Source organism: Balaenoptera borealis (assembly GCF_965194805.1).
Source record: "Balaenoptera borealis genome assembly, chromosome: 2".
Taxonomy (NCBI): Eukaryota; Metazoa; Chordata; class Mammalia; order Artiodactyla; family Balaenopteridae; genus Balaenoptera; species Balaenoptera borealis.
The window spans coordinates 58,681,950-58,694,213 of NC_138867.1; the positions used below are offsets into that span (position 1 = coordinate 58,681,950).

At 40.5% G+C, this 12,264-nt stretch overlaps 1 protein-coding gene across 3 annotated transcripts in view; it reads left to right on the forward strand.

Moving 5' to 3' along the window:
• The first annotated feature begins 707 nt into the window (after positions 1 to 707).
• The window catches only part of TNPO1 (transportin 1), an 86,768-nt gene continuing 75,211 nt past the window's right edge, over positions 708 to 12,264 (forward strand). Inside the window, exon 1 of one of the 3 annotated variants that reach the window (XR_014239405.1) lies at positions 708 to 928. Coding sequence is in view for 2 of the 3 variants with exons in the window: in XM_082376036.1 (XP_082232162.1) it covers positions 914 to 928 (15 nt within the window). In the remaining variant the exon portion in view is untranslated. The remainder of the gene's footprint in view (positions 929 to 12,264) is intronic. The other 2 variants (XM_082376036.1, XM_082376037.1) reach the window with 2 other exon arrangements.

Below are 12,264 nucleotides of genomic sequence, written 5' to 3' on the forward strand. Positions count from 1 at the left end.
TAAATTTATATAGAAGAATACTGTGAGGTAAGGGCACTGCTTTTTATCTATTCACTACCATTATTATAATTGAGTATATAAAAAGTCTACCTCTCCCATTTTGAATTATTTTCTGTTCGGAAAATAGAAGACATTTTAATTTCTCGTGATGGCCGGTTACGGAGAGGAGGACTTGTTATTTCTAAGAGCAAGAACCTAGTTTTATATGAATACACGCCTGGAGACGTAAAACCTAATTTTAGAAGGCATTTAATTTCACCTACAAAGCAGTTGATGTGTTAGATACAGCATACCTCAAAAGCTATCCTGCAATATTAGCGGAGGACCGTCCACCGAATCTATCCACTGAAGCCAGTTCTACTTTTTACCAGCGGCGATGGAACTGTATTATTGTGGAATATGCGGCACGTTCGGTGTTTAATAGGCTCCCCGGGAAGGGCTGTCACTTTGGAGGTGGTCCTGAGGTATGGAAGTTGGGCTGGGGTAGGGTCGTCGTGCTCGGAGTCAGCCACACGTACAGGCCATTTTGGTCGAGGCCTCACAGCGCGGAGCAGCGTCCGTGCGGGCTCCTCCAGTGAGCCAGACGCTCGGGCCCGCGCGCCGGCCGCAGGGGGCGCGAGCGGAAGCCTGGCGGCGGGCCGAAGCCCGAGGCTGCAGCGCGGGCTTAGAAACCGCTGCCACGCGCCGCCGGGCGTAGACCCATAGGCCCCGCAGGCCCGGGCCGCGGTTTTCCCAGCCCCGCCGCCGTTGCCAAGGCGACAGCCGCCGAACGTTCCCGTGGCAGGCCCCGCCCACGCCCAATCAGACCGGCGCTCGCTGGAGCCCAGATTTTCTTTGTTCCGCAGCCATTTCAGGCCCCGGAGGGGAGGCAACGCCGCTTCGGCAGAGGGCCCGAGCGCCGGAGGCCTCTGGGATGGTGTGGGACCGGGTAGGTGGCGTGAGGGTGCGCGGCCCCGGACTGGAGGGCGGGAACGGAGGCAAGCTGTTCGGAAGCTGCCTGACGGGCCGCGGGGAGAGGCGCCGGACCCGCTGCCGCCTTCTCGGTGCCCGCCCGGCCGTTTGGAGCCCGGCGGCGGCGGCGGCGGCGGCGGCGGCGCCGCGGTTCTAAGCCCAACAGCTGCCCGCCGGGCGTCCCTGGGGATCCGGGCAGGGGGCTGGCGGCGGCTCTTCAGGTGTCCGAGGTTAGGGCCTGAAGCCCGTTAGGGGCGGTGGGAAGAGGGTGTGTTTCTCGGGGAGCCTTTGCCCCCGACCATTAAACCGCGGCGTTTCAGGGCCCTGGGTACCGCAGTCGCTGCCCTGGGACACCTGCTTCCCGAGGGTTCTGGGCACTGTCGGGCGCTGCCCCGGATGCCCGGTCTTTGTCCCCGCCCGGCCCCCTCTGCCCGGGTGTCCCTGGTCCACACACACCATCGCCACCACACTCCGCTGGCTGATCGCTTTCTCCAGGCGGTTCTTTCCATTTGGGGACTCATGGTTTCACGACATGTGTACATAATTTTAATGTTTGTAACTGTCCGGGTTTTGCGTGGGTTTGTGTTTTTTGCGCTTTTGCCCTTTTGTACTTCTCTCACGCGAACGCGCCACAGGGAACTGCTGCTGAGAAGCGGACCCACGCCACAATCAACCTGTTTTGGGCATGGCTTTCATCCTTCAAAAACAATCGCCTGTTATTTGTTTCCTGATTTTAAAAATCAACTGGATTTTGCAAGGATTGCTTACAGTTTAAGTCCGTTATCTTAACAATCGCTTCGCTAATCAGTTCGGTTCTTCAGCAGATAAAAATGTAGAAATTTAAAGTTGGAGACTATCCACAAATTGATTTTGACAGTTGTATTAAGAAGCTCAGTAACGATCCTGCGTTGAAGCTCATGACTTCAATGATGAGTGCATAAATGGTGCTTTTCTTTTTTTTTTAATCTAAAGGAAAGATGTTTTTAAAATACAAATTGTATCGTGGAATAGGTATTTGAAACTGTAAGGTTGTAAAATGGCTGTCCTGACATGCTCATTATTAGGATAACAAATTACTTTTGGATTTTAAGTTTCTCTGTTTTATTAAATTTTCATATTAGAATGGTAAATAAGTTATGCCTAATGAAGCAGGGGAGGATTCCGTCTTTTGAAAACGATTCTGTTTTCACTCCCTCCTGCACCCCATTCTTCTTAGAGAATGACTCCGCCAAGTTGAAAACTTGCAACTGCAAGAGAGAAATATTAGCTTGAAGGTGCAGATTTCTTCTTTACTCCTCAGCATATGCAACGCATAAATGTGTAACAGTTTGGAGTATGGTTTTTACTTCACCTAATTTAATAGGAGCCTAATGAACTATTAGTGCTCCATTTTCTTTTTCCTAAAAGGGGCCCCCACCAGATTAGCCTTGATGTAGTTACATCTTCAGCCTAGATATTTAGGGAATTACTAAATTCCTCCCACTGAAATATCTATAAAAATATTTTAAAGTAATCGAGCTTATTATCATTATATATTGGAGCAGGATAAGATTTTGGTAAAAAATATGTATGATTCTGGTTGTAAATCTTTCCATTATCAACACTTGTTATTGTATTCATTGTTTTTATGACTAGTTTTTTTCTTTATATAATGTTAAAGCCATCTCATGAACTCTGTTCTTCTAAATACTGTAAATGAACTGCATTGAAATATAAATGTACTATGTTTGGAAGAATTGCAGTTAACCATGTTGGATTCTGCAGATACTGTTTTTAAGAAAAGGAATTTGGTTATAAAGGAAACCAAACCAAGTGACATACGTAATGAAATAAATTTATCAAATGTAAACTGCAGAGAAGAACACAGTAAGTGGAAGTTATTTTTATTGCCCAGGGTGTACATTATGAATATTTTTTCCTGGAATTGATATTTGAATATGTATTGGTGCCAAAAAGACCTTGTTCGTAAAAAAACAATTTGGTTTACCAGCAAAAGGGTGAGAAAGCTGAGAAAGTCAAGGTGATTGATTAACTGATGAAGTTTTTAAAAACAGTGGAGAATAATGTCACCTTCAGAAAGGAGGATGAGAGACAGTTAAATTCCCCAGGTGTTGAAAATCTTTCTTAGTTGGTTCCATTCAGCCAGTGCTATGGTAGCTATCTGCTGAGTGTTGGCAGGTAAGGGGTCTCCTGGGTTGCAGAGGGTGAGAACTTTACAATGGAAGACAGATGTTTGCAAAAGTGGTAACTGTAGATTTACCACTACAATTACAACTACAAACTGTAATTGTAGTTACATGGATGGGTGTTAGTTAGTGTGGGAAAGAGTTTCTAGAAGCCACCCTTGCTTGCTCTAAGACCTCCTTACTAGAAGAATTCTTTGAAGTACTGTCAGTAGGTGTAATAAGTAAGAATGTTAAGAGTTCCAGAGTCTCAGTGGTTAAATGAGATATTGGAACAGGAAATAGGGGTGGAGATTTGTCTTAGAATTTTCTGGAGTAGATAGAACGTATACAGGAATGGTGGCTACATCTTATTCCAGAATGGCACCTGATGGCAAAGCAAATATTTGAATTCAGAACTGATGGAAAGCTGAAAGAAATCTCATATCTGAAAGGCCACAAGGTTTGAATTGACATGTACCTTTTTAATGGTTAAAATTTTTAAACAAAGCAAGTCTTTTCAGTGTAGTATAGCAGAAGCAGGAACTCTGGAGCCAGACTACTTGGATTCAAGTCTTGGCACCTTCCATAATTAACTGTGTAACCTTGAACAAATTACTTCATCTCACTGTGCCTCAGTTATCTCATCTTTTAAGGAATTAATCTTATGAGGATTAAATGAGTTAATACTAAGCTCTTAGAACTTGGTCTGGCATGTAGTAAACACTTCATACATAATAACTGCTATTATTATCATCATTGTCACGATCATTGGTATTTTAGAAAACTATAGAAAACACCATAAAATAATAATCACTAATATCAGGACCATGAGGTAACTACTATAAACCCTTTGATACATTTCCTTCCAATATTTTTTCTCAGTTTATTTGATCTTTACACAGTTGAGACTTTAATATTAACAATTTTGCATTCTGCTGTTTTCACCTAGCACCATAAGCTTTCTCTTGCTATTAAATTATTTCATCAGCATCTTTTCAAATGACCACATAATGTTTTTGTGAATTTCTCATAAGTAAACGTTTTACTGTTGGACAGTTAGCAAGTTTCTTTTTGCAGTTGTAAGAAACACTACAGTGAATATTCTTATACATAAAACCGTTTCTGTGTTTTAGATTATTTCATTAAGATAGATTTCCCAAAGTGAAAGCGTTGGGTCAGAGTGTATGAACATCCAGAGCTCATGGTTCATATCGCCAAACTGCTTTTACTTAAGGGAATTTAATAATGGACTTAAGTTGAGGAGCACAGCATTTATTGCCCTTTTGCTTGAGTTGGGAGGGAAGAGAGAGTGAATTAACATTTTTTTCTGTATAATATACTAGGCATCATTTGCAGTCCTTTAACATACATTGTTACTTTTATGTACATTATGCTCATTATCCTAGCCCTATGTCGCTTTACACATGAGAGTTACTTCCATTTTACTGGATGGGAGAACTGAAGTATCGGTAGGTAAGTACGTTGCCCAAGGACTCAAGAGTGTTCAAGGCTGGATCTGAATCTAGATCTGCCTCATTACAAAACTCAAAACTTTGTAAAGTTTTATGTGATACACATATTCAGAATCTTATAATGAATATGTATACATTGAATGAATACAGAATCTTTAAAGGAATCTTATAATTCACTATAACAGTGAATCTGTTAACTGTAGATCGTAGATCACATTATTAAGATAGTGAAACTGAGCTGGAAGTAATGAATGAGTAAATTACAAAGTTAAAACAGGTAAGGCTTAACTATCCAAGTATATTTTAAAAAGGAAAAAAAAACTCCTTACCTGGATGAGATGTAATATGTATGTATGTATGTAATGAATGTAATGAATATATAAAGCTGGTTTCTAAAATGATTGCAGCAAACATTTGTGGGTGAAACACTCTTTTAAAGACCTCAACACAAATAGAGGAGAAAAAAACAAATCCATCAAATTTGGGGTATAAGAGAAGTGACAAAGGCCCAATAAATAACTATATTGAAAAATATGTTTAGTGAAACCACTGGCAAAGTAAACTAAAATCTTAATTTAAAAAAAAATAAATAAATAATTGCGATGTTCCAGTTAAGGAGAAGACTACCAACAAGGTGTGTGAGATTAATTTTATACTGAAAACTAAAGCAAAAAAAAAAATGTTGAGTCGCATTTTATAGTTGACTTTGAAGCACTCTGAAGCCATTAGTGAAATAATTATCGGTGAAGTCTCTGAAACCTCAGGTGCCAAAGTAACCACCATAGATGAAAAGGTTGATCCCAGAAAGGCCAAGATTCCATTGCTTTTGTCTTTACTAGGGAAGGAATTAGGGGGGAGAAATACTTCAGCAGATTATGAGTGTACAAAATAGATACAAATAAATGATTAGGAATAGGTGGTATCCATCAAAATTGTAAGTAAATGAATATAAAACATTGATCATTATGCTGCTATTAGAAATAATGTTTTTGAAAAATACTTAATGAAGTAAAAATATAGTTTATTTTAGAGCATAGGAAAGTGATGAGAAACATGCCAAATTATGAAGGACTTGTTCCCTTTATTCATTCAGTAAGCATTTTTAGTGCTGACATTGTCCCTTGTCCTCAAGAGATTTAGATACTACTGTAGAGAGAGATATGTAAACAAAAAAGTGCAGTGAAGTGTAGATAAAGCTCTTATGATATAAATCTGAAGAGACACCCAGTAAATATTTTCTGCTTTGTAGCCCAAACCAACTCAGCCATTGTAGTGCAAACGCAGCCATAGACAATATGGTAACTAATAGGTGTGGCCAGATTTGATTGGTGGGCTTTAAATAGAGAATCTCTTAAAGTATATACTAGAAGGATTTCAGGAAGAGGTACCTACCGAGCCTTGTGTTGCCCTAGCATGAGCCATTGAAAGATTTGAAATGAGAAATTTGCAACGTTGATTTGTGTGATTCATTAAGAGCAGAGAAATAGAAAAATAGGTTATTTTTAGGTGCTATAAACTAAGAAGAGAATCCAATTTTTTAAGTGGGCAAATCCACAGAAGAGGAAGTACAGCTAGCCAATAATCATGAAATAATGCTCTACCCCACCAATAGGGAAATGCAAAGTAAAACAGTGAAATTTTTTTTTACCCATCATATTGGCAAAAGTGATAAAGTTTTACTAGTATGTATCGATAAGATTGTAGGGAAACTCAAACATTGAATAAATCAGTATAGCCATTTTAATTTTAAAGTAAAAACATTTTCGACCTAAGCAATTTCCATTTCTTAGAGAAACATAGGGGTATATCAGGAATCATGTATATTCAAGGATGTCTTTGTCAGTTGCCACAGAACCTCCAGACTTCCAGGTCACCTTTTTTTTTTTTTTTTTAATTTATTTATTTTATTTATTTATTCTTGGTTGCATTGGGTCTTTGTTGCTGCGTGTGGGCTTTCTCAGCGGGGGCTACTCTTGTTGTGGTGCGCAGGCTTCTCATTGCGGTGGCTTCTCTTGTTGCAGAGCATGGGCTCTAGGTGCACAGGCTTCAGTAGTTGTGGCTCACGGGCTTTAGAGCACAGGCTCAGTAGTTGAGGTACATGGGCTTAGTTGCTCCGTGGCATGTGGGATCTTCCCGGACCAGGGCTTGAACCCGTGTCCCCTGCATTGGCAGGTGGATTCTTAACCACTGCGCCACCAGGGAAGCCCAGATCACCTTTTATCTCCTGCATTCTAAATCATTAAAAGGTCTATATTTGTCTCCTTTTTTTGAAACCCCGTAACAACTCTTCATATTCTTCTACTGTGCCTGCTGGAATTTACAGTCCGTCATCCACAAAATCCAATCTCAATGTAGCTACTGTTCTCCCTCCCTTCTCCCTAAAAATCCTGTTTTGGATTATGTCATCAGATTATGTGACTACTACCCTTCATGATTGCTATCAACTGCTAACCGTTCAGGTCATTCCTCCTCATTTCTCAATTATTTTAGCTCCAGGCTCATTGCCTCTCTATACCATCTCAGTCTTTATATTGAGATTAAAATGAGTGTACCTGATCTTTCCTCCAGTGTTCTTCCCATCTATTCTATCTTATCTCAGTCATTCACTCCCAAAGTGGTACCCTCTTGCACTGTCAATAACTACAGTCCCTCTGTGGTTACCATTTCATGTTTTCTACTTTTTGACCATACTTCCTTTTTTAGTAGTTCCTTCCTTCTAGCTAGTATCTCAGCCCCAACCTTCTTTTTACCCCAAATGGAATCACCAGCCCATTGATCCTATTACTGTGTCCCTGCCATTCACCCTCTTGATGTTTTTACTTCCTTTCTTACTCAGTTAAAATTCCATGGTTAATCACTCCTTTGGATAGCTCCCTTGCTCTTTGCTTGTTTAGTAGAACCATACCCTGGTTAAAACCAACTCTCTGCTTTCTTTGTGCGTGCCCCTATATAACTTAGTATGGCTGGAAGAAAACACACAACCACACATGACCACATACCTCACATTACTTGTTAATGCTGCCTGTTGATTATACTGTATTTTCCTAGTCTGTTCACTTTCCTACTTTCCTCAATAACTGTTTCATATCTTCTTCAAACCTCCAATATAACTTTTCCCATCTTCATTTTCAGTTCATGACCTTGCTTCCTATTTTGTTAAGAAAATTGAAGCAATCAGAAAACTTCCACACACTCCCACCACCCCATGAACTACCATCATCTGTGTCAGTACATGCTGTCTTCCTGCTTTTTATCTTAGGTGAACTGTTTTATGTTCTTCTGTATGCTTTTGTACTAGATCCATCCTTTCTCCTCTATCATCTGCTCAAGGAATTGCTTCAGCTTCTGTCCTTCCACATCAATTTTTTTCTTTACTGGATTATTTCTGTCAGCAAACAGACAAACTATTATTTCTGCCATCTTAAAAAAATTGATCCACTCTTCACCACCTGTTTCCCCATATTTTTGGTTTCCTTTTGCAGCATTATTCCCCGAAAGAGTTGTCTGTATTTGCTATTGCCAAGGTTTCTCCTCCCATACTCTATTAAACCCACTCCGATCAGGCCAGTGAACTATTCCTGCTGAAACAGCTCCTTAGTTTCTCCAGTAACTTCCATGTTGCCAAATGCCATATGTCCTTGATTCTGTTCATCTTACGTGACCTATCAGCAACATTTGACAGAGCTATTTCTCTCATTCTTGAAACACTTTCTTCTTTGCTTTGCAGGATACCTTACACCCTTGGTTATCTCCTACCTCAGTGCCTGCCTCCTTGTAATTCTCCTTTGCTTTTCTTCTCACAGACCTGTTAGTGTTGGAGAGCCCCAGAGCTCAATCCTTGTTTTTTGTTTTTCATAAATACTCAGTCCATTGGTAATCTCATTCAGTCTCATGGCTTTAAATACCATCTAAATGCTAACAATGCCCAAATTTAGATCTTTAGCCTCTCTCCCTAATTCCTTACATGTTCAACTGCCTATTCAACATCTCTACCTAAATGTCTAATAATAGGCCTCAAACTTAGCTTGTCCAAAACTTACCTCCTAAACTTCCTCCCCAGTACCTACTCTACCCATAGACTTCCCCATTTTGGTTTGTCAATGGCAACTCCATCCTCGCAGTACCTCAGGCTAAATATTGGAGTTGTTCTTGACTTTGCTTTTTCTTTGACACTTTAGATCCATTCCTTCAGGGCGACCAGTTTTTTTCTATATCATCAAAATATATCCAGAATCTTACCATGCTTCACCTTTTCCACTGCCACCACCCTGGTCCAAGCCACGACCATCGTATCTCTTTGGATTACTTAAATAGGTTATTACCTGGTCTCCCTATTCCACCCTACCCTCCTCCCAGTAGTCTTCCCTCAGTACAGTAGCCAGAGCAAACCTTTCACAAATTAAGATAGTCCCTGTCACTCCTCTATTCAAAGCGCTGCAACGGTTCCCCCTTTCACTCAGAGAAAATCGAGTCCTTACAGTAGACTACAAGGCTCTACATAGTCTGCCCAGCCCACTCCCCTTTCTCCTTGCTTCCCTGACCGCATTTCCTACGACCACTTTCCCTCCTTGCTCACCGGCCTAACCTCCAGGTCTTTGCTCAGATCTCACATTCTCTAAACACTCTGTTTAATACTGCCTCCTAACCCCCCACCCCCCTTATCCTGGATTCTTTTTTACTTTGTGCATAGCACACACCACCTCCTAACACACTATATCAGGGATCAGCAAGCTAGAGCTCCATTGCTCTGTGGCCTGTTTTTGTACAGCCTATGAGCTAAGAATGGTTTTTACATTTTTTTAAGGGTTGTAAAACAAAAACAAAGAACATAGAACAGACGTATTCTTACTGTTTGGCCTGAACGTGGTCTGCAAAGTCCAGAATATTTACCGTCTGGGCCTTTGCAGGGAAGTTAGCACTAAATATTCTGTTTATTGTCTTTCTTCTCTCACATGAATAAGCTCTAAGAGGGCAAAATCTTTGTTTTATTTATTGCTCTATTTGCAATAACTAGAACAGTGCCTAGAATATAGGTACTCAGTAAATATTTGTTGAATGAATGAATTGCTTGTAATGGTATAAAATTATAATGAAATAGAGCTATATATACAATGAGTAGGAAAGCTAAGGCATATTTTGGACGAGTTTTTATAGAACAGAAATAAAATTCTTTTTATTTCGACAGAAACATACGATTTAAATGAGCAAAAAACAGCTCTGTAAGGATACACATCAAATGCATATTAGAGTACCTTTGGGGAGGAGACCAGGATTAGGAGAGGTACTTGAATTTCATCTGTATTGTTTACTTTTTTTATACGATGAGAAGCAGTAACATCAATTTTTCATTTAAAGATACTTTTGGGGCTTCCCTGGTGGCGCAGTGGTTGGGAGTCTGCCTGCCAATGTGGAGGACACGGGTTCGTGCCCCGGTCTGGGAAGATCCCACATGCCGCGGAGTGGCTGGGCCCGTGAGCCACAATTGCTGAGCCTGCGCGTCTGGAGCCTGTGCTCCGCAACAAGAGAGGCCGCGATAGTGAGAGGCCCGCGCAACGCGATGAAGAGTGGCCCCCACTTGCCACAACTAGAGAAAGCCCTTGCACAGAAATGAAGACCCAACACAACCAAAATAAATAAAATAAATAAATTAATATTTAAAAAAAAAAAAGATACTTTTAATGAAGAGAAAGGGGAAAAAATAGGTACTGACTAAAGCAATGAGAAGAAATAGTAATGGGGTGGAGAGAGAGGGAAGAGAACATTGCCTTTCTTAAAGGTCGTATTTGGCCAGCAATCTGAATGAGAAGGAGTGAGCAATATGAATATTTGAAGAAAGAACAAGCAAAAGTGAGACTCTTAAGTAGGAAAAAGCATAACAACATCAGGGAACTGCAAGAAAACTAGTGTGGAACATAGTGGAAAAGGGGGGCAGAGTCTGCTAGTAGGGAGGACCCCACATTAGGAACAATTTTGTATGCTATGGTAAGAATATGAGGTTTTATTTTTAAGTGTGATGAGAAACCATTGGATGGTTTTGATGGAGAGAAGACATGATTTAATTCCAATTCTAACTTGATCATTTTTACTGCTTTGTCTCAGTATGGGGCTGTAAGTGAACAAAAGAGCAGGCTGGGAAACCAAATGTAGTAGACCATGCTTTTGTAGAAATTGGTATCTGGACTGGGGTGGACAGTGGAGAAGGTGAGAAATGGTCAGATTCAGAGTATATTTTGAAGGTATATATTAAGGACATATTTTGACAGTACTGACTGATGGTTTAAATGTGGAATATAAGGGAAATCAAGGATGAGTCCTTGGTATTTTGGCCTGAACAACTGGATGAACAGTAATAACTGCATTTAGTGATAATAGGCAACTGGAGGAGGAGCAGATTTGGGATGGGAAAGAGTTCTGTTTTAGTCAGCAAAGTTTGAGATACCCATTTAACAAACAAGTGGATATGTCTTATAAGGTGTTGGTTACTTGAGTCTGAAATTCAGAGAGCTATTCAGTGGCACAAACTGGATGAGATTATGTAGGTAGGAGAAAGGTGCCTGGGATATTTAGGGTTGGGAGAGCCAGCAAAGGAGACCGACAAAGAGCAGCCAGTGAAGTAAAAGGAAAACCAAGGGAGATGTGATGCCACAGGCTAACAGGTGAAGGAATTGTTGCCCGTTTTCAGCACTGTGGAGAAATTAAGATGAGGCATAGAAGAAATCATTGGGTTTGGCAACAAGGAAATCTCAGTCTCTGAGGAGTGGAGTGAAGAGGGGGACATGGTGACTGTACATAACTTTCAAGATGTTTCTGTGAATGGAAGGGAAATTGAGAAATTGAGCAGTAGTGGAGGGTAAGTGGAGTCAAAGCTGGTTTTTAAAGATATTTTTAAATAATTTGAAATTTAGAGAAAAGTTGTGAGAATAATTGGGAGAACTCCCATATACCCCTTACCTGGATCCACCAATTTTTTAACGTTTTGCCACATTCTTCCCACCCACCCCACACACACGTAATTATTTTTTTGATCATCTGAGAGTAGGTTGCATACATCTTGCCCCTCTGCCCCTTAACCTGAGTCTGTATATCTTAAGAGCCAGGATATTCTGTTCTGAAAGCACATATAGTTATCGAATTCAGGAAATTTAGTTTTTTACAGTCTGTATTACAATTTTGTCACTTGTCCCACTAACATCCGTTATAACATTTTTCCTCCAGTACAGGATCCAGTCTAGGGTGTTATACTGCTTTTAGTTGTCATCTTTTTAGACAAAGAGTTTTTTTTTTTAATGGAACTTTGCCATTTTCTCCTCATAACAGCCCCATGAGATAGAAGTACTATTAATTATATCATTTTATAGATCATAGGTTAATTATTCTTTCCATGACTAATAAGTGGCAGAGCAAGAACTCAAAGTCAAGCCAAGGAACTCCAGGGTTTGTACTCTTAAGCTCTGTATAACAGTGCCTCCCATGGAGTGCTTGGAAAAATCTGAAATTCCATGTTTGAAGTGGGCAGATAAGTCAAATAAATAGATCAGAGCCACTGATTCTTATATTAAAAGGATGATTTTAAACTTCTAGATCTGGATTATAACTCTTTGTAATGGTGGATCAGAGTGTAATATGTCACCTTGATGAGCATCAGGGCAGAAGGAAAGCACAAGGAAAGTGAAGAT